This window comes from Anabrus simplex, chromosome 1 (assembly GCF_040414725.1).
Source record: "Anabrus simplex isolate iqAnaSimp1 chromosome 1, ASM4041472v1, whole genome shotgun sequence".
In the NCBI taxonomy this organism is placed as follows: Eukaryota; Metazoa; Arthropoda; class Insecta; order Orthoptera; family Tettigoniidae; genus Anabrus; species Anabrus simplex.
The window spans coordinates 1,055,526,787-1,055,548,359 of NC_090265.1; the positions used below are offsets into that span (position 1 = coordinate 1,055,526,787).

Here is a 21,573-nt window from a genome sequence, read left to right on the forward strand (position 1 = left end):
ACCGGTGCCACATGGAATTTTCCTTCAGTTTGCCCTGTCGTTTCATTGCCGCAATTGTCGTACCTGCATATCTGTTAGTTTCTGTTTTTATATTTTTGATCACATCGTCACTAAAAAAATTACTGAAACAATCCATTTCATCACTCCCCACCATAAACTGAGTAGAACCAGATGCCGACTGGAAGACAGGTAGCTGTGGCTGGTCATCTGTTTCTGACCATTCAACATCAGGTTCAGATGATCCAGCAGATGTTCCCGGCACAGGTGAATCATCTGCCTGCGTCTCTTCATCTAAACGAAAAAAATAAACCCAAATTTCTGTAGGCGAAGTATTTCTATCGTTTGTATTCGGAGTAAAATAATACAGCTAAACACTTACGTTCCAAAGTGGCGTAATAAATAAAAATCTTACCTGAACTATCGCTTGATACGTTATCTGGTTCGTAAGCAGGGTCGTCATCACTTTCATCCATCTCTGAACCCGCTTCTCCCGATAAAATATCCAAAATATCACTATCATTGAGCCGGCGTGAAGACATGTTTACACAGTAACACAGCTGACAGCGTGGCAGATTTGGCGCGCGCAGCACACTGCACACAGAGTGCTTCGGTAGAGGTTACGGCAAGGAGAAAATACCATGTTTATCGTTTCAGTTCGAAATTCCTGATAACTGCTGCATTCTAGTGGTCACGAGATGAACTATTACCTCCAACCAAGGGACGGGAACCCTACGTGATACGTGCAGCTGGATATAAATACACGAGAAAATCACGCCCGCATCACATACGGGCGCCGTCCAGAAGCAGGAAAGCAGCGCGCCCGTATCCCGTACGGGCATAGTGTTGAAAGTGTTAATCCAGTTGGCATATATATATATTTTTTTTTTTTTTTTTAACACAAGCGAATGGACCACTAAGGTTCACTCTACAACTTCATTTCTTTCTCTTCGTGCGGAGTTTTATCTCTGTCCAATACTCCTTCATGCGTTCGCTGGCCTGCTTCCGATGTTCATCTGTCCAGGCTCTTCCGGTCTTCTTAGTTCTTCCTGCAGCTTGAACATCTCCCAAATTCTTCACTGTGTTTCTAAACTTATTCCTTTCTAACACCTGGAATAATGGTGTTCTACAAGGAGATCCAATTATTCTTTTACTGCTCATATCATGAAAGCAGAAAATAAAAATGTCATTAAGGACAGTTCAGCAATACTTCTACTCTATGCAGATGATATGGTAATAGGTTCAGAAGACAGAGAAGAGCTCCACAAGGTAGTAAACAGACTCACTTCATGGGCTCTAGAAAATTACTAACAAATCATGGCAAAACTGAACAAATGACTTTCAGAAGAGGTGGTAAGCTCTCTCCAAAAGATACATTGACCCTTCAAAATAAACTTCTAGGAGATACATTGATCCTTCAAAATAAACTTCTAGAAGTACAGTAGAACCTTGATTATCTGTTTCCGGAAACTATGTTTTCCCGTATTATTAGTTCAAATTACGTAGTCCCGTGAGCATCCTAATTAAATCACGTTGTAAAAATCCCGCATTATCCGTTCCTCGAAGAAACCGTTTCCGGATCAACCGTCCAGAAATTTCAGTCCCGTCAATGCTAATTCCTCGATCACATGTTTTTCAATAAATTTTATGTCACAAAAGGATGGCTACGGCATACTTACGGATCTTGGTGTTAACGTCCCATTGTTGCGGTAATTTGAGGAAGTACTGTACCATACTGGAAAAGCGATCGGTGGTGAACTTGCATAAGGGACCATCTTAGCATCGCATTCGGATGGTATTGTTTAGAGAATCCTCGGAAATCATAAAGCAGAGTGTGTCCGCAACAATTGGAAGAAGACAGAGCGCATTTCGGCAGCTCTACTTGAAGACGGAACGAGTTTCGTCAAATGTTTGTACATGCAAAACATCTACATTATGCCCAGGGTTACTGGTACACGTTTATTTTATTTTTTACTTTTTCGAGTTTATCGCCAAATAGGTTTTCGGCACTTCCTTCAGGACACTGTATAGTCACTGGGCTTTCGGGTAGAAATCGAAACTGCTCCTTCTTAAGTAACACAAATTTAGTACTCGAATATTATCGTATACCAGTACGATTATGTTATCGAGACCAGAACAGATGTTACACCTTACATACTGTACATAGTCATGGGAGGTTTTGGGATTGCCCATTACTGTTTTGGTCCTAAAATAAGACTGGAAATTTCATATTTTGTGTTAAAATGTTACAAAAGCTGCACTCGTTTTTTTTTTGTTTTTTTTTCCCCGCACGTTACATTTAAAAACTTAGTATTATTTCATAGTCGTACCGACCTGTACAGCGAGCGCACTTTCCAGCTGAGTCAAGGTCATGATTAACCGTAATTTCAGAAGTGTTAATGATATTTTTCCTCTTTCCAATTTGATTGTGGTTGGTGACGAGCAGAATTGAATATAGGGCCTAATAATGCATTCAAGAACTTGAGGATCGATAATTACATTTGAAACCATATTCTCGTGTTCAACATAACCTTTAAAAGTCAATGTAGACCTAATTTACGCGATACAAGATTTCCACAAACTGACTATGAACAGTATACTGGTGACCAAATTACAATGGATGATTTAAAAAAAGGCATTTCGCCATCATGTTGGGCGCTTTTGTATCTAATGTGTTTTACTTTATTAGATTAGAGAATTAAAAACTACTTGTGGTCAATTGTTGTTTGTCTTGGCGTTACGGGTATTAGGTTTTTGAAGAGTTCGGCTGATGAAATTTGCTGAATCGATATAAGTTTTCAGAGGAAAGTGACAAAGTTTTCCCGGTAAATCTGAATGTAAAGTTTCAAGATTTTTAAGTCGCGTACCGGTAATTAATGTTTGAAACCGGCCCCGCGGTCTAACTTGCCTGCCTCTCACCCGGAGGGCCCGGGTTCGATTCCTGGCCAGGTCAGGCATTTTTACTTGGATATGAGGGCTGGTTCCAGGTTCACTCATTAACACGATTACCTTTAATTAAGGCGCTATTTAATGGTGAGATGGCGACCCCGGTCTAGAGAGCCAGGAATAACAGCCGAGAGGATTCGTCACACTGACCATGCATCACCTCGTAATCTGGAGGCCTTCGGACCGAGCAGCGGTCGCTTGGTAGGCAGAAGGCCCTTCGGGGCTGTAGTTTGGTTTGGATTAGGGGTGTTTGTAAGATTATAAGTATACATATTTCATTTTTGTGATGTTTAGCCAAATTGTTGATGGTTTATTCATTCCAGGATTTTCCGTTTTCCCGTGTTTACTTCCTTTTTTTAATGGTCCCTCCAAAAATCGAGGTTCCACTGTAGTACCAAAATTCAATCTCAGAGTTACTCTTCAAACAACATTGACATCTTTTAACAATCATATCAAAGAAAGAACATCAGCAGTAAAAGCAATTTACAACATTCAACAACCACAGAAACTTTCAACAAAAACAGCAGTGATACTATTTGAAACAGCTATAGCACCAATAGGAACTTAATGGGATCCATATAATCTGGGATAAACTTAAAATTAACGACCTGATAACGTTATATGAAACAGATCTTAGGTATTGGGAAGAGAGCACCATCAAGACTGACCTATGTCTTACTAAAATAAACTTTCTTTATAGAAGACATCAGAATGCAGATACACCTGCCACTAAGGTCTATGAGAACACATTCCAAATTCTCATAGAAAAACATAGCTATATTTGGTGCGACTTTTATTTAACAGACGCCATAATGGCGGATGATTGGAAACAAGCAAATTACGAGCTCTGACACATAATGCAATATGCAACACACAGTTTTCATCACAAGTTCTGTCAAAATAAGAGATTTCATCACTCAAATGAAAATTGTGTGTGAATTCTGCAATGAATACTGTGAAAGATATCATGAAAATATCTGCAGTAAAAGACAAATGTAACAAAACTAGGACTAGAGTAATGTAATATAGTGTTGTATTTTGCACATTGTGTGCATTTTTGTTAATAATAATATTTAAAAAGTTTTGCCGAAATATAACGCCACAGCTAACCTGAAATACTTCGATTTTTTTTAGTTGCTTTACGTCGCACAGACACAGATAGGTCTTATGGTGACAATGGGACAGGAAAGGCTTAGGAATGGGAAGGAAGCGGCCGTGATCTTAATTAAGGTACAGTCCCAGCATTGCCTGGTGTGAGAAAGGGCAACCACGGAAAACCATCTTCAGGGCTGCCGACAGTGGGGTTCGAACCCACTATCTCCCGGATGCGAGCTCACAGCTGCATGCTCCTAACCGCACGGCTAACTCGCCCAGTGTTTTGTGTTTTTGATAGATGTTTGTTACCCCTTATTAGAACATGCCTTCCATTTATTTTTCTTGCTCATTTTACCTTTTCTTTTCCTTCTAAATATCTTACTTACTGTGCATCAGTGAATTGTTGCTCTAACTTACTTCTAAGTACAGTAGAAGTCCATTATAGTGAGAATTCATAACAGCAAAAAATTTACTTGTTTACTTACTGATTTTTCGTAAAAGGGGGAAGACCCATACACATTAATATTGGTATAAAACGGCAATCAGTTTGTTCAAAACTTGTGTTTTCGCAGATGATATCTACACTACGGCTTACTTGTTTGTTATTTTTCGAAATCTGATACTACATGAAAGAGTGTATGGTTAATTTAATTCTGTAAAAATTATAACACCACTCCAGAGACCTCTGTGGCGAATGTTAGTTGTATTCTTCAAACAGCGTTACCTAACCTATCATGAAAACATATTTCAAGCGCACGTAGAGAAATTATAACCACCTTGCTATGAATTTACATGGGAATATACCGAAATTTAACTAGACACGAGAAAAATACTCCTCTGAAATCAGTTTTGTACTCTGTCATATCTTGAGGTGAATCACATTCTTACTTAATTTCAGTATATGTGAACATTAAAATTAAGCGATCATTTGCTTCAGCCTTTATTTCTAATGAGTTAACAACTGCTATCGGGCACGTCATTTACTCATTTATTACGAAATTTTGAATTTCCTTTTAGAGAACAGCAGTCAACTGGTTTTATTAACCAACTCCGACATCGCTTTTGAATGTAGGAAAGAGAGTTTGCAAGTGTACATAGCGAGAAAACTATACTGTTCAATGATCGACCGCATTTTGTGGCAAATGTTTCAGTTTTCTTGTTCAAACAGCATCACCTAACCTAACTTGACCATACTATATCTATCATGAAAACATATTCCAAGTGCCAGTAGAGAATTGATAACATCTCGCTATAAATTTACATGGAAATAGCCTCTCTGAATTTTAACCAGACGCGAGAAAATATAAACTAACCTCTTAAATCAGTGATGCGCTCTGCCATATCTTGAGGTGTATTGCGTTCTTACGTACCGTATTTACTCGTGTATTAGACCTTCCCCCCATGGCTTTTTGGGACAAAGAAAATGAAAAAATAAAAATCTTGTGTACAAGACACCCCCCCCCCCCAAAATAATTTGTCAGAGAAGAACGATTACGCTTCAAAGCGGGTTCAAGCCTTAATGCAGCTCCAATGACATCACACAAATTTGTGAATAGTTTTGTCCGTACAAGCCGCGCAATGAAAACGTATTAAATTCATGTGGTACATGTCTTTCATTGTTAAGAAATGTCTCCTCCGTAGCATAGGCCTACTACAGCTCTGATGACTTTGTACAAATAGGTGAATAGCTTAGTGTCCGACTTACGCAATTAAAGCATGCATCAGTTATGCTGTGTGTCTGTTTTTTGTAGAATGTCCGCCAGCATAATAGTTACCACAGTTAGCTGCAATTCTCAAATGCCTCAGTTCAATTCCTGGTACCATGTTGCCAGAGATTTAAGAATGGCACATTGGGGGCTGCACCACCTCGGGATGAGGAAACTAATTTACTTTAGTTAAGAAATATCCACGATTGTTGCTATTAATATAGCATGAGATAAAGACAATCCAATCATAACAATTGTTTTACTCGCCTACGTACCTAAATAACAATATTGATGGCATTGCTTTTACGTGCCCACTAACTACTACAATTTTTGGGGACACCAAACAGAACATACTATGCGTTAATAAAATAATATGGAGGCAACGAATTTGTGAAATTAAACATTATGATAATAAAACTCTGTACCATCACACCTGTAGTGGAACTTCGACACTAGCCAGGCACTTAGTAGCATACCTAACCTAAACAATGCAGTCTCTCTTATCTCAATTATAGCTGTTTAGGTAAATCCTGTTGTACCGGGCGAGTTGGCCGTGCGCGTAGAGGCGCGCGGCTGTGAGCTTGCATCCGGGAGATAAGAGGTTCGAATCCCACTATTGGCAGCCCTGAAAATGGTTTTCCGTGGTTTCCCATTTTCACACCAGGCAAATGCTGGGGCTGTACCTTAATTAAGGCCACGGCCGCTTCCTTCCAACTGCTAGGCCTTTCCTATCCCATCGTCGCCAAAAGACCTATCTGTGTCGGTGCGATGTAAAGTCCCTAGCAAAAAAAAAAAAAAGAAAATCCTGTTGTGATAAATGTCGAGAACAAACATGAAATATACTTAGAAATAAAGGTCTGGCTTTCAATAGCTGCATTTATCCAAAGAATGCTTCCAGTCGCTATGTATTACATTCGCAAGTACAACTCATAACATACGTTAGTTGTCAGCTGGTGGGTTGGCCCGCTCTTTACAGCGCGGCCTTATTCAGAATGGGTGGCTTCTGCTAGATGTACACCAAATAGGAATAACGAAGACCCTCTCCATAAACCATTTGCGAATAGATTCTCACCATGTGGGCTCTATAGTTGGGAACAAAACTATTTTTTGAGTTGCTAAAAGACGGGATCTCGAATACTCAAGGTTGCCGTGAAGATGATGTCATTTGGAATTATGACACGCCAGTAGCAGGGAAGTTGGCTGCACACGACGATAATTCAAATGAAGGCAATGATTAGGTTTACTGTTTGGTAGACCTACAGCTTAACTGACAGACACAAATGACTGCCATTACGTTCTTTTGTATTAATATTGAATAATATGATACCCTTATCCCTTTTCTCTACGGGGCCGAGTATGAAGTGAGACGAATCTTCATAGCGAGTTTTTACGACCGCATGTCCTTCCTGACGTTATCCTCATCAGAGGAGTTAATGAATGAAGCGAATGGCATGATATAAGAGTAAAAACTGACTATATTTACTTTATATGTAGGCCTAAAAGTCATGTGTTCACCATTATTCTTTTTAAATTTAGAAATACTGCCAACAAAAATAGCCAGTAAAACTCTTATAACACTCGTAAGTTTGTTAAAGAATAGTGTTGAATGTTAACATGTACACTTGATAGCTCTTAATAGCCTAGAAGTCATGTGTTCACTGCACAAAATTTGAGGTTATCGCATATTGGACCTCCCCTTACTTTTCTTGGCTGTCAATGTGAGGGGTAGGGGTCTAATATGCGAATAAATACGGTAATTTCAGTTTTGGTAGTAGATCAGCTGGTGCATTGATATTTTTCTTGTTTTCAGGTTCAGTTCCTGAAGAAAGCTGTGGATATTCTTTGTCAGTGCCGACAGACATTGATGTACACATACGTATTTGCTTATTATTTGCGTAAAAATAACCAGTCCGTTATATTTGAGGTAAGACCCAGCACATATTGCATGACTAGAAATTATTTTCATCAGTTAGGTGTACATTAATATGTGTATTACTGATATGAAATTAAATTGGTTATTCGATTTGAACCTCACTTGACATCAAAATACAACATAAATAATTTCTAGGTTATCGAATTAATTGGATAAATCTCCTCAACAGCGGTAGTATGGTTCCAGTGGCACCTTCGAAAATAATTTCCCATTACAACTGGATGCTTGTTACAAAACATCCTTATCATATTTGAATGTTATATTCGGTTCATCGCTGTGAATAGTGTCTTGGATGTGAGGTGGCATTCTGATCATGGGTAAACAGTCTTAACAATATTATGATGTGGGAATAGTGGACTATGATAACTTGATTTCTGTACATTCTCATTGTTCATTGCCAGTTATTTTTGGAGTACAGTAAAACCTTGGTCAGCTGTTTCTGCAGGGGACAAGGGAAGAGAATGTGATGGTATTTTAAACAAGAAAACTTAAATTACCCAGCAGGGATATGGAAACACTTGATTTTTTTTTTTCGATATGCCTGCATTTTATGTATTTTTCTTTTTTTGATATGCCTGCATTTTATGTCATGTAAGTATGGATACAGCGAAAGCTGTATCTGCCATATCTGAAGATGAGAAGAGAGTATTAAAAGATTTTAAAAACATGAAAAAACAAATATGAAAACCTTTTCCTCTGGGGCTTGTGAAATAACGTTGTATTAAAAGGTGCGAAAACATTTGCACTGGGGCCAATAAAAGTTTCAACATATGTGAGGCGGGGACCAATAAAAGTTTCAAGATACGTGAGGCGGATGCGCTAGCGAGTGGTTGGCTGTTCCAAGAGCCAATTTTGTGCTTGTGTGATACATTTAGTTCCACAAATATTGTTTAGTGTTTGTAGTAATTTGCGATTAGTGGTATTTATTTACAATTTTCACACTGAGTAGTTCCATAGGCGTTCACTAGATTACAACCTGTAATTTAGGACTGCGTGAAAGAAGAAATACCTCTTTCCTTTTAATATTATTCATAAAATATCAGTAGGTTTGTTGATAAAATACTTACAAAGACAGGATATTAAAGAGAGTCATAAGTTCGGCAGCGGTTATAGTCTATTAGTGCAGGCATTTGACAGGGTATTTCAAATAGCAGTTCAACGGTCCTACCTATCACGATGGTAATAACTTCTTTAAATAACATGATACTGTTGTAAATTTAGTTTACAGAAAGGATTTCAACAGAATATACAGTATTTCACTGGTGAATTTTTTAACAGTCGTATTGTTATTGATTATTGTCGCTCTTCGTATTCAAATATTGGCATTTTGGCTACCGACGGGTGTAGTGTATCAAGAAAATATAAATAAAAATCAGCTGATTCTTGTATTCCGATCATTTGTAGTTCTGAGTAGGCAGTTAAAGTATCCGTAATTTATATTTCACACCCGCGATCTTTCAGTATGTATGAGCGGTTAGCTAATAAAAAAGTTCCTACATCCCAATAATTGCAATTCAAGTCTCTGGCGTAGTTTAGACAGAAATTCTTTTGAGAAATTATTGTAAACAACTTCATATTTTTCAGCATTTAAGGACACTTTTATTCTCCATCCCACAGAGTAGGGAAAATAGTAATCCACCATCTGTAATAATCGCATAACCACATTTCAGTTGAAAATTGTAGTGTAGATACGGTATATTAGATAGTACCTTGCCTGTTATATTTGTGTGTATTTTTGTGCAAACGGCAGGTTTCATTTCTATTACAGCATAGTAGGATAAAGTAGTATTAATAATAATCCATGTGTTTAACTTTGTTGGTAATCCTTGAGTACCGGTAGTTCTTGCGAATATCTAACTTTAGGCCTCATTGGAATTTTCATTTCTATTTGTGCAACCTACTGTAATTAGGATACGTCTGAACTGTTGTATACAAAGAACTTGATATACAAGGCACAACATAAAAGTTTATTGCTTGGAGATTTTCATACAATATGTACACAAAAAAGAACGAAACTTGTCTTGAAGTTTAACCCTCTTGGAGCCAGGAGCCGATCTGATCGGCCGCTCACTAGCAGCTGGAAGATGCCAGAGCTCCGCCTGCACTCTACTACTGTAAAGTGCCAGGCCGTTTTTAGTAGAATTACGTGCATTTTAACATTCGCGTATATCTACCGGTGTATGCCAAATACCGGCAAGAAATTTTCTATACGTCGACTACATAAAATAAACAACTGATTTAGAGTGATATAAATAATTAAAAAGTATTATTGTTGATATTATGGTTGTCGAAAACGTTTACTTTTAGGAAGAGAAAAACATTTTTGCACTTTCTTTCTCAATATCTACTTTGAAAATATCATCTACGATACAAAAGAATATACGTCTAAATGTAGAATTTATTTCTAAATATAATTCTATAAAATAATTATTTTGAACGCGAAAAATAAAAATATAAAAATTAAAATTCAAACGTATGTCCCTAATGAAAATAAGACAATTTTACTCACCGATAAAATTCATGTATATATCGATGTATGGCAAACACTTAAGATAAATTTTATATATGTGGTGTAGATTGTATAAAAATAGTTCTGAGTTATTAAAAAGTAAAATATAATAGTTGAGATTATAGTTTTTATTTTATCGGAAATCCCCTTTTCTAGTTTTCTGTTTCAGTATCTATTTTTAAAAACATCTTACAATACAATACAATATGCGTAATTAAAACATCTATGGCACTAAAGCCCTGATGGGCCTTGGTCTACTAAGCGAGCGCTGCTCAGTCCGAAGACCTGCAGTTTACGAGGTGACGCATGGTCAGTGGGACGAATTCTCTCGTTCATTATTCATGGTTTTCTAGACCAAGGTAGCTCCCTTAGCCTAAGATCTCTCCTCGATTGTCATCACTTAGGGTCACTTAGTTTGAGTGGACCTCGAACCAACACTCAGACCCAGGTAAAAATCGCTCACCTGTCCGGGAATCGAACCCATGACCTCCGAGTGAGAGGCAGGCACAGTACACTTGACCCGTGGGGACCGGCATTTACGTAATGATACAGAATTAATTTATGAACAGAATAATTGCTCTGAACGAGAAAAGGAAAAACAAAAACTGCAAACACAAATTTACTATGTCACTAGTAAAAAAGAAGGAAAATGACAAAATAAATTTACTTACCGAACATTTTTGAGAAGAAGACCCGTCACCGCTATATAATGTTGTTCAAAGTTTGAGACCACTGTTGAAGCACTTAAGGTTATTTACACTAACACTAATCACTTATCACTAACACTAATCACTTATCACTAACACTAATAGGAACAATAAAAAGCATAACGCAACCTCATATAAAATCTCTATTTTTTGTTCAAGTAGAACTTCAAATATATTTTGTTTATTTAGGGCACTTATGAAGAGCTGTACAATGTCCAAAATTTTATCCCCCACTTGTGATGGTGCTTATTCGGCATGTATTGGAGTAGTTGTGTATGGCATTTAGTTCCAACTAAACTTTCGTCTATGGAAAGTTGCTGATGAGGAGTATAATGATGTCTAAATAGCCTATTAGCATGATCTACAAGAGGCTGGAATCGAGCACAGGGATCATAGTTTGGAGAGCCAGGAGGAGAAAGCTTACTGTTGTCAACTAAATGAAAAAATTTCAAAATAAGCTGAAACCTATTCCTTGAGAACATTTCACCAAACCAAGGGGTAATGAAATGGTCTACAGTACTCCCGTACGAAACAATGGTAGGTTTTCTTATCAGTCCCATATTCATGATGACAGCTATGAACGCCGTTATTTCATCAATTGTAGTGCGTCTCCAACATCGAGAGCGGGAATAAAGTGACAGTTCATTACAAGTAAGGAGTAGGTCAGCGTAGCGATTGGTCTCTGTGACTATAAGGTTTAGCAGAGAAAACGTGAAAAATAAATTGAAGTATGATATGGGCGGAGAATCAGGCGGAGGGGCATGTTTAGGTCCAGGAAGTTCCATGAACGAAACAGCAGGCTGAGGAACGTTGTCAGGTTCTTTGGGAGAAATTTCCACAAAATGTTCTCCAGAGACATCATCATCATCATCATCATCATCATCATCACTAGTTTCATCAACAACAGTATTCACAGTAGCTTTACTGCCATTAGAAACAAATAAACGCCTCTTCTTTAGCTGTGGTGATCCCGGGGGCGTGTCTGGTATTATTTCATCACTACTCTCTGAACTAAATTCACTACCGCTATCCGATAAATCATCCGCGTTCACTTCGCATTGTTCCAAATATTCCATTAATTTATCGTCATCAATACCTGCTGAAAATACATCACGTGATCCACTTGCCATTCTGCTGTCAAGAATACACTCACTGCAAGAAGCAATCTTGTACTGACCGGTTAGCGGTATTTCTAAACACAGGAAACAACTCTTGTGAAAGCTAGAACACCCTCTTAGAAATTCCAAAGCAAGGTCAGGCACACAATACCTTGTAGCCCCTTTACTACAGGTTGTCACAAAAGTATGCACGTCACTATAGACTGCCAAAAAGTATGTATATCACAGAATTTCCAGCCGGCCGATGTAATCGGCTCTGGCAACTTCCGCACGGATATTTAAAGGCCGATCTCATCGGCTCTGGCAATTTAAAGGGCGGATGCTCGCAGTACCGCCTGGCTCCAAGAGAGTTAATGAGCTGCATACGTTCAATGCTAACATAAAGTAGTAGACTTAGGGTCTGAAAACTATTTACATTTGTACAAGTTAATATTCCTATGTACATTCAGTTCTTATCTTGATAAGATAGTCTGCTCTGATGAAGGAATGTCCTTGATAGTTGAAAACTATCCGTAGTTAGTATAATGACAAGTGGAACTTGTAGAAAGTCCGTATTAGCAGAATGCTAGAAGGAGGCGTAGAAATTGCAAGGAACTTGTGTTAAGGTTCATAAATAGCAGAATGCTTGGATTGAAGTCGGAGCACTTGTAGGGGACTTGAGAGAATAGCAGAATGCTAGGGTAGGAGGCTCGACGACGCTACGAGAAGCAGGATGCATGAGGCAATGTCCTGAGGTGAAACCTCCTGGCCAGAATTAGTCCACCTGTTCAGAACACTTATTTAAGAGGGTACCTCCGTGTCTGACTTGCGGTGTAGTCTGGTCATTGGACGCTTTGGGGAGTGCCTGGAGAGACGGAAACGTCGCCCAATTTATAGTGCTGCCTGACGTCACAGACGATTACGTCAGAGCAGTGCAGTCCACCTCGTGGTCTCTCAGAACATCGATGCCGGGCGAGCTGCAGAGCTTGCAGGCGCGGAGGACACACACAACACCCTCCCCTCCTAATTATGCCGGTACGGCGCGAAGCGGCGACGGCAGTGCTGGCGGCGGCAGCGATGCTGGGCTGGAGAGTCGGCCGTGTCTGTTGTGTTGTCCGGAGCCTGGTCTGGACGAAGGAGCATAGAATTGTCCTGAAAGGAACCCATGGTGATTAAATGGTCCAGAGCTCGTTCTGCAATGGATTTTTTAGGTGTGACAAGGGAATCAACAGAAGGAGATGGACGATAGCGGAGGCGGATCTGGTCCTGGTTGCGGCAGATGCATTTCTCGGCGGTCTGGATGTCGTAGAGACAATGGCCCAAGATACGGCAGATGATACCAAGTATCCAGGGAGGATTGGACTTGAAAGTCCGGACATATACTTTGTCATTGGGTTGCAAACGCTGCAGCTGGGCAGGAAGAGGCTGCAACAAAGAAAGCAAAGTTCGATGAGGTCGTCCATGTAGCTTGTGAGCCGGAGTGAGGTTGTCGGTACCAGGCATAGTCCGATATCTACCTAGGAGTTGCAACAATGCCTGATCCTTAGTTAAACCTGAAGATACAGCTTTCTTCATGCTTTTCTTGAATGTCTGGACAAAATGTTCGGCTTCACCATTAGATTGTGGGTGAAAAGGCGGTGCCAGAATATGCCGAATGCCATTATGAGTACAGAAGTTCTGGAAGTTAGTGACAGTAAATTGAGGTCCATTGTCTGAAATTAGCACTTGAGGTAAACCTTCAGTAGTGAAAATCTTCTAAAGTGTACGAATGGTAGCTTCTGTAGTAGTAGAATGCATTTCTACGACGTAAGGAAAGTTGGATAGAGAATCTATCACTATGAGCTCCATAGAGTTGAGAAAAGGTCCAGCGAAGTCTAAGTATACTCTTTCCCAAGGAGAAGTAGCAGGAGGCCATGGAGCGAGGTCAGATAAGTACGAACTGTAGCTAGTGTACTATCCTTATCAGTCGCTTTGGCGATGCAAGTAGCGTCAATGGGAAAACTGGAGACTGTGTTTTCAAGTTCAATGTCTAACTGAAGACATTCAGATTCTTGAGAATCGAAAGTTGTATCAGGACCTACAGGTAAGCTAGGGAGATCATCAGCATTACAATGCTAGGATGTGCTACGATAGGCAATCTGATAGGAGTAGTCATAAATATGGACCATCTCTGAAGTTTCCTTAGAGAATGTTCAGTGATCTTATTACCAGGATGGAATAAGTGAACAAGAGGCTTGTGATCAGTGATAATAAGGAAATGGTTGCCATAGAGATACTCGTTGAAACGGTGAATACCAAATATAATAGCTAAGGCTTCTTTCTCTGAGAGTAGTGACGTTGATGTTCGTTGAGCGTCTTGGAAGCGAAGGCTATAGGACGTTCTTGTCCGTGACGATCCTTCTGGGAGAGAACGGCGCCGATTCCTTAATCAGATGCATCCGTGGCGAGAGTGAGGAGCTTACCGGGCTGAAAATAAGTAAGCTTGACAGCGTGGACAAGAGCCTTGTTGATGGTCTGCCAGGCATGTTGACATTGCTGAGACAAATGAAATTTAGCACCTTTCTTGCGTAAGGTGTTCAGAGGAGCTGCTACTGAAGCGAAGCGTGGAATGAACTTGTAATAGTTCGTTTTTCCGATAGAGGATTGTAGCTGTTTGATGTTCTGCGGTGCGGGCATGTTGACAATGGCAGAGACGTTCTGTTCGCTAGGTCGAATGCCATTCTTATCAATGATATTACCTAGGTATTGAACTTGAGGTTGAAAGAATGTGCACTTAGCGAGATTAGCACGTAGGCCATTTTCCTTCAATTTGATGAGGAGCAGGCACAGATTATGCAGGATTATGCAGGATTCTTCATCTAAAAGTAGCTGTAGATAAGCTTCTTTGAGATCCACTTTAGAGAAGAACTGTCCACCGGCTAAACGGCGAAATAAGTCTTCAGGACGGGGAATCGGAAAAATGTTGGTTTCAATCTGAGAGTTGATTGTAGAGCGAAAATCACCACAAAGGCAGATATTGCCATTAGCTTTTTTAACTACGACAAGTGGAGTAGTTCATTTACTGGAATTGACTGGAACTACTATACCGGCCGTTATCCATCTCTGTAATTCTTGCGTAACTTGATCCTGAAGTGCAAGTGGGACTGGACGTGCTTTGAAAAAGTGAGGCTTGGCACCTGATTTCAGCTGGATATGAGCTGTGTAGTCTTCGGCTGTACCTAGGGTAGAGTCGAAAACTTATGGAAATTGCTCTAGGAGATCAGTGACATCAGAGGTAGGTTGTAAGGCGGAGACTACAATGATGTCATGTACTTGAAAGTTGAATAAATTGAAGAGATCCATGCTTAGAATATTGGATGCAGTGTAGTTATTGACAACTAGTAAGGTAACAACCTTATGAATATCTTCATATCTTGCTGGAATAGTGATTTTTCCCTTAATATCAATTTTCTTCTTGTTAAAAGTAACAAGTTGGACATCAGCAGGAGAGAAAGACGGCGATCCTAAGTTGTGATATGTAGCAAGATTGATGATGGAGACAGGCAATCCAGTATCTAATTGAAAATCAGTAGAGTGATCTGGGAAAGCGATCGGAATGATGATCTTACTAGAATTTCTTGTAGGAAGAATTAGGTTGATTTGATCAACTTCCATGTCCTATCATGTCTTCGGAATAGTTTTCTTCACTGGATGAGTACGGGCAGGGCGGGACATACTTTGACAGACAGTTTTGATGTGTCCTATTTTATGACAGCGATCACAGGTGGACTTGAAGAAGTGGCAGTCACAGCGTTCATGATGCTTAAAACATCCTCTGCAGGAAGGCAGGAGCTGAGGAGCTTTCTTAGGAATGCGTATCTTCGTAGAAGAGCGAGAATGAACCTGTCAGGAACGCTGGGAAGTGAGCGAGTTGACCTGGCGGTTCGAAGGAGCAGAATGCTGGTGGGCCATATGAGATACGTGAGCGACTTCATGTTTGTTAGCTATTTCAGCTGCAGTCTTAGTAGTCATTTCATAGACTGTGGCAATACGCTGTACCTCTTCTAAAGAAGGGTTACTACTCTTGACAGCGTCGAAACGAACTTTGTCTTGGGGATTATGCAGAATAACCATGTCCCGAATGAGTGAATCAGTGTAGGGTGTGCTACAACCATCCTTAGAACAGATAAACTTGCAACTCTTGGCAAGACCACGTAATTCCGCAATCCATTCTGTGAGAGTCTGTTGCGGCTTCATTCTACATTGAAAGAATTTATAGCGAGCTACTACAGTGTAGGGATCCTTAGCATAATGTTCATTTATGCAAGCTAGGAGCTGTGCAAAAGGAACTTCCGAGATCTGTTCTTTGGGGCTTAATTTCTGCAGTAATTCGCAGGTTGTATTTTCTACAGAACTGAGAAAAAGAGCTCGTTGGCGCTTCTCGTCCGTAATCGAGTGGCAGATGAAGTGCTGTTGAAGGCGAGCTAAATACACTGACCATTCTTCTTTCTCTGGGTCAAAGGCAGAAAGGCAGGAACAGTAGGGTTCTGTGCGGATGAAGAGAGAGCCTGAATGGCTGTAAGCAATGCTGACTGCTGCTGTTGCATGAATTGCTGCTGTTGCTGCTGCAAAGCCTGCAATATAGCTGCTAATTGTTCCATACTAGCCATATTGACAGATGATACAGTGAGCACAACTTTTGAAACAGTGTGTAGTGGGACCAGCTGGAAGCGTGACCTTCAGCGATCACTGGGGGGTGAGAGAGAAAGAGCGAGCGCAAAGAGAATGCACTGGAGAACAGGTGCTGTGTCCGTGCCCTGAAATGTTGGCCTGATGTCCTCAGTTCGAACGGGGCGTACACTGGGAATGTCACTTCAGGTGGTGGTGGTGGTGATTATTGTTTTAAGAGGAAGTACAACTAGGCAACCATCCTCTACATAACACTAATCAGAGAGAAAAAAATGGAAGGGGTCCGACACTTCGAAAAATGATGTATCGGCTAAAGGAAGACAAGGGCCACGAAGGGCGTGAAAATGAAAGACTCCCTAGCCCTCGCAGACCTAATAGCGTCGGGGTCGGAAAAAACAAGAGTTGACCAAGGGAGGTCGGATAGGATAGATGAAAGGGAGGAGCCTAGCACAAGTAAGTGGAAGTAATGCCAGGACTCAGCTAAGGGCCCCGTGGTCGCCAATCCACGCTCCAAATTTCAGAGCCCCTGGGGCCCCTTTTAGTCGCCTCTTACGACAGGCAGGGGATACCGTGGGTGTTATTCTACCGCCCCCACCCACAGGGGGGGAATGTCACTTCACAAATATGAAATGTTGGCAGATTGTTGGCGTGCCCAATTTGTTTCTCGTCGCTATATTGTTGATATGGAAGAGGCAACTTGATGTCTTCGGAGTGTACAGACCGGGAAAGGGCAGTGCAAACGCTGATTCAGAATTATTTGATATGATAATCAGCTATGTGGGACACGATAAGGAAAGGAACGTGATTGTAGCGGGTGCTCTCAATTTACCAAATGTCAATTGGGAAGGTAATGCGAACGATAGGAAGCATGACCAACAAAAGACCAACAAAGATTACAAAACTTTAGCCCTAACTGGTCAATTCTCGTATTGTTTGTCTTTTGAGAACAATTTTTACATCTAGCTACTGTACAACAACTCGTTCTACCTCTCGGAACAAATTAATGACATCAGAACTGCTACACGTGACTCGCAGTTAGTGCTTTTCAAGTATCTACAACCATGAACTAAAAGAAACTTCACCACTGGAAGGTACAGTGTTCGTGCAGAAATGGTGATAAAAAGAACAAAACAAAACAGAACAGAGGAAGTCGCAGCTAGCTTACCAACTGCCGGGACTGTAACTTGTCTGGCTAGTGACATCACAGCCTACGAATGGCAGCCACAAGGCAGCAGTGCTTACATCAAAGAAACGAGCCAGCCTTTATTGTATGGTCCTGGTTCAGAAGGGGATTACACATTTGGGAGGGATTTCGCATTAGCAAAAGGATTTCCAAGGCTATGATACATTACTCATTGGGTTAATATGAATAGACTTTTGAATGTTTTGATGGAACTTATTTTACAGTAACAGAAATGAGTTGGAATTAGAATTACGTGTCTTGGAAAACCAAGATGAATTTTTACAAACCATTTGGTTTAAACAATTGTGGTTTAAACCAGCCCACTATGGTTCATATTTGGTTGTAACTACTATTTATATAAGTTATATCTTCTGTGTTTTGTTCTTAAGTTTTGCTCACCAGTGTATGTCATATCCTTTGTATCTCCAAAGTCAGATGATCGTTAATATTCATGATAAGATATGCATTTGAAATCTAGGCTCTCTTATTGTTCTGAAGTACCTTTATATACAGTACAATATATTGGGTTTGATTTCAGGATAACCAGAAGGATCTGGAGAGTGCAACAGAAACGTTATCAGAGTATTTGGAGCGTGATATCACATCCGAAAATCTAGCCGATATTAAACAAAAGGTTCAAGATAAATACAGGTGAGTAATAATTAGGCAGTTTTTGAAACTAAAAGAAAGGTAATTAGATTTCCTATCTTTTCATTGTGTGTTTAGTCCTCAGCCCGAAGGCTGGTTGGATCCTCAACAGCTCCGCCATCAGCTGTCATAGATGGCCTAGGCATCACTGAAGAGGCGTACTAGGGAAATGAGGAGTGAGGTAGTTTCCCCGTTGCTTTCCTCACCGAGCCAGAAGTTGCTGTTACATATCAGTCTGCCAAGCCCACTGAAATGCATGCACCAACCAACCCTATGAGCAATATTTTCACGCCATTCATAGCAGGGACTGGCTGCAGAAGGAATGGCATTACTAGCATCACTCATACCTCAGTCACTTTTATTTTGTCAAAGCCAAGGATAAATCTGAGACAGATCATTGAAAGTAACAAAATTGCTCTAGCCCATACCAGAAGACATAGTGCACTGTAAACACTAGGTCTGCCAGCAAAAGCACGTCTTTTCATTAGTAGACAAGAAAATTATGAAGGTCATTTCAAAAATTCTGCACACTGTAAAATTATGGTTTATAATTTATCTTTTCTTCACAAAATGACTTTCCAGGCCAATCAGTCAGTCACTACAGACCTGCATTTAGGGCAGTCGCCGAGGTGGCAGATTCCCTATCTCTTGTTTTCCTAGCCTCTTCTTAAATGATTGCAAAGAAATTGGAAATTTATTGAACATCTCCCTTGGTACGTTATTCCAATCCCTAACTCCCCCCTTCCTATAAACAAATATTTGCCCCAATTTGTCCTCTTGAATTCCAACTTCGTCTTCAGATTGTGATCTTTTCTACTTTTAAAGACACCACTCAAACTTACTCGTCAGCTGATGTCATTCTACGCCATCTCTCCACTGACAGCTCAGAACATAGTTAAGCAGCTCGTCTCCTTTCTCCCAAGTCTTCCCAGCCCAAACTTTGCAACATTTTTGTAACGCTACTCTTTTGTCTGAAATTATACAGAACAAATCGAGCTGCTTTTCTTCAGATTTTTTCCAGTTCTTGAATCAAGTAATCCTGGTGAGGGTCTCATACACTGGAACCATACTCTAGTTGGAGTCTTACCAGAGTCTTATATGCCCTCTTCTTTACATCCTTACTACAACCCCTAAATACCCTCATAACCATGTGCAGAGATCTGTACCCTTTATTTACAATCATATTTATGTGATTACCCCAATGAAGATCTTTCCTTATATTGAGACCTAGGTACTTACATTGATCCCCAAAGGGAACTTTCACCCCATCAACGTAGTAATTAAACGGAGAGGACTTTTACTATTTGTGAAACTCACAACCTGACTTTTAACCCCGTTTATCATCATACCATTGTGTACTGTCCATCTCACAACATTGAGGTAATTTTGCAGTTGCTCACAACTTATTTATTACTTTGTATAGAATAACATTTGTGATTCCACTTCCTTACACATATCATTGATATATATATATAAGAAGGCCCTTGGAGTGGTTTCTTGAGTTTTGGAAACAAATCAGTCTGATGGGCTAACGTCAGGACCATAGAATGGATGGAGAAGAATTTTCCATCCATAATTCTTCAAACCTCTGCGTACTGGTTTGGCAGTATGCGGTCACGTGTTATCATTCAGAATGAGCACTCCAGCTACGAAAGTGTTGGACCTTCTTTGATAAATCTGTGACCACAAAATATTTTGCAGAAAGTCTGTGTAATATCACCCTGCTTCTTTGCAATTTCTTCATATATTTTGTGTCAATCTTCTCGCAAATTTTGTCAATAATGACAGCAAAAGTGTAGTCTGTTGCAGTTACCAGCCACCCACTCCTTGGGTTGTCTTCAGTATTTTATCCGACCTTCGGGGAAATGGGAAACCCACTGTGCTTCGATTCAGTACACTATCCTCACAAGCTTCAAGTAGAACGTTGTGAATTTCGGTAGGTGTTTTTCCCCGCAAACTTTTAATTTTGATGTAATACCGCTGGTCACCACGTGAGATTCGACCTGTCATTTTCTCCCTCCATTTCAAATCAGAATTTCTCACTCAGAATACACATTATCACAACACCAAAAACACGTGGCGATAGCTGAAAGTCTGTCTCTCAACTGACGCTTCATGCACGTACCACTTTTACGGATGCATATGCACTCTGTACAGAAGTTTTGAAATGGTCTTTGTAGTTAGCAACCTTTGTAGTCGAGTACATTCTCTTGTCATCCACAATAAGACTTGGAGGCTTTACTGCTTAGAGGGTTGAATTCTGTCATTGATTGCTGTTGACGGGAGTGTGGTATGTCCGCTTGTTGGTGGGTTTTTCCCCTTTTTCACTATAGCAAAGATTGGGATGAACCTTATTGAACTTGTCGCAATTATTGATCAGTCACATTGATCTGCATTTAGGACTGTCACCCAGGTGGCAGGTTCCCTATTTGTTGTTTACCTAGTCTTTTCTCAGATGATTTCAAGGAATGTGGAAATTTATTAAATGTATCCATTGGTAACTTATTCCAATAAACAAACATTTTCTTTCTCATTTAATAATTCTCTCTATTTATTGAACCCAAACAGGCCTTCGCCCAATACAGAGTTCAGTTACATCATAGCCTGAGCCACCAGCACCATATAGAAATTGAATGACATAAAGTAAAGAGGATTGTAATACATTGGGCATAAATGGCCAGCCGTCAGCACACTACCGGAGTGCCGCTGGCGCTGTAAGTGAATCATATCTACTACCCAAAATTATTACTGTACTACTATGATCAGATTTTGTGCCCCTCACGCAGTGACCATTTCCCGGCAGGGCTCTGTATGGCAAGGCTACTTCCCGCAACACTATAGCTCAGCCAGGAAATGCCCACTGCGCGCATGAATCTGGTGCAAACCAGATGTACGTGATACCAGGATTTGTTGTTGCCTTCTCCCTCCCTGGCTGCAGACTGTCCCAGTACTCGCTCACTACCCGCCTTTTATAGCAGAGATCGGCGCGCGTGTAGTGAGAGAAGCACTGGGCGCAGCCCGCGAGTCAGCAAGGGATAAAGGCGACGGGGTTGGTGAAGCCGGCACCCGCCAGTGCTTTTATTG

At 40.4% G+C, this 21,573-nt stretch overlaps 1 protein-coding gene across 2 annotated transcripts in view; it reads left to right on the forward strand.

Moving 5' to 3' along the window:
* Positions 1–21,573, forward strand: part of ari-1 (E3 ubiquitin-protein ligase ariadne-1) — a 199,584-nt gene that overhangs the window by 143,696 nt on the left and 34,315 nt on the right. For both annotated transcript variants that reach the window (XM_067137091.2, XM_067137092.2), the window contains exons 8-9: positions 7,555–7,668; positions 18,380–18,492. In XM_067137091.2, coding sequence (XP_066993192.1) covers positions 7,555–7,668; positions 18,380–18,492 — 227 coding nt within the window. The remainder of the gene's footprint in view (positions 1–7,554; positions 7,669–18,379; positions 18,493–21,573) is intronic.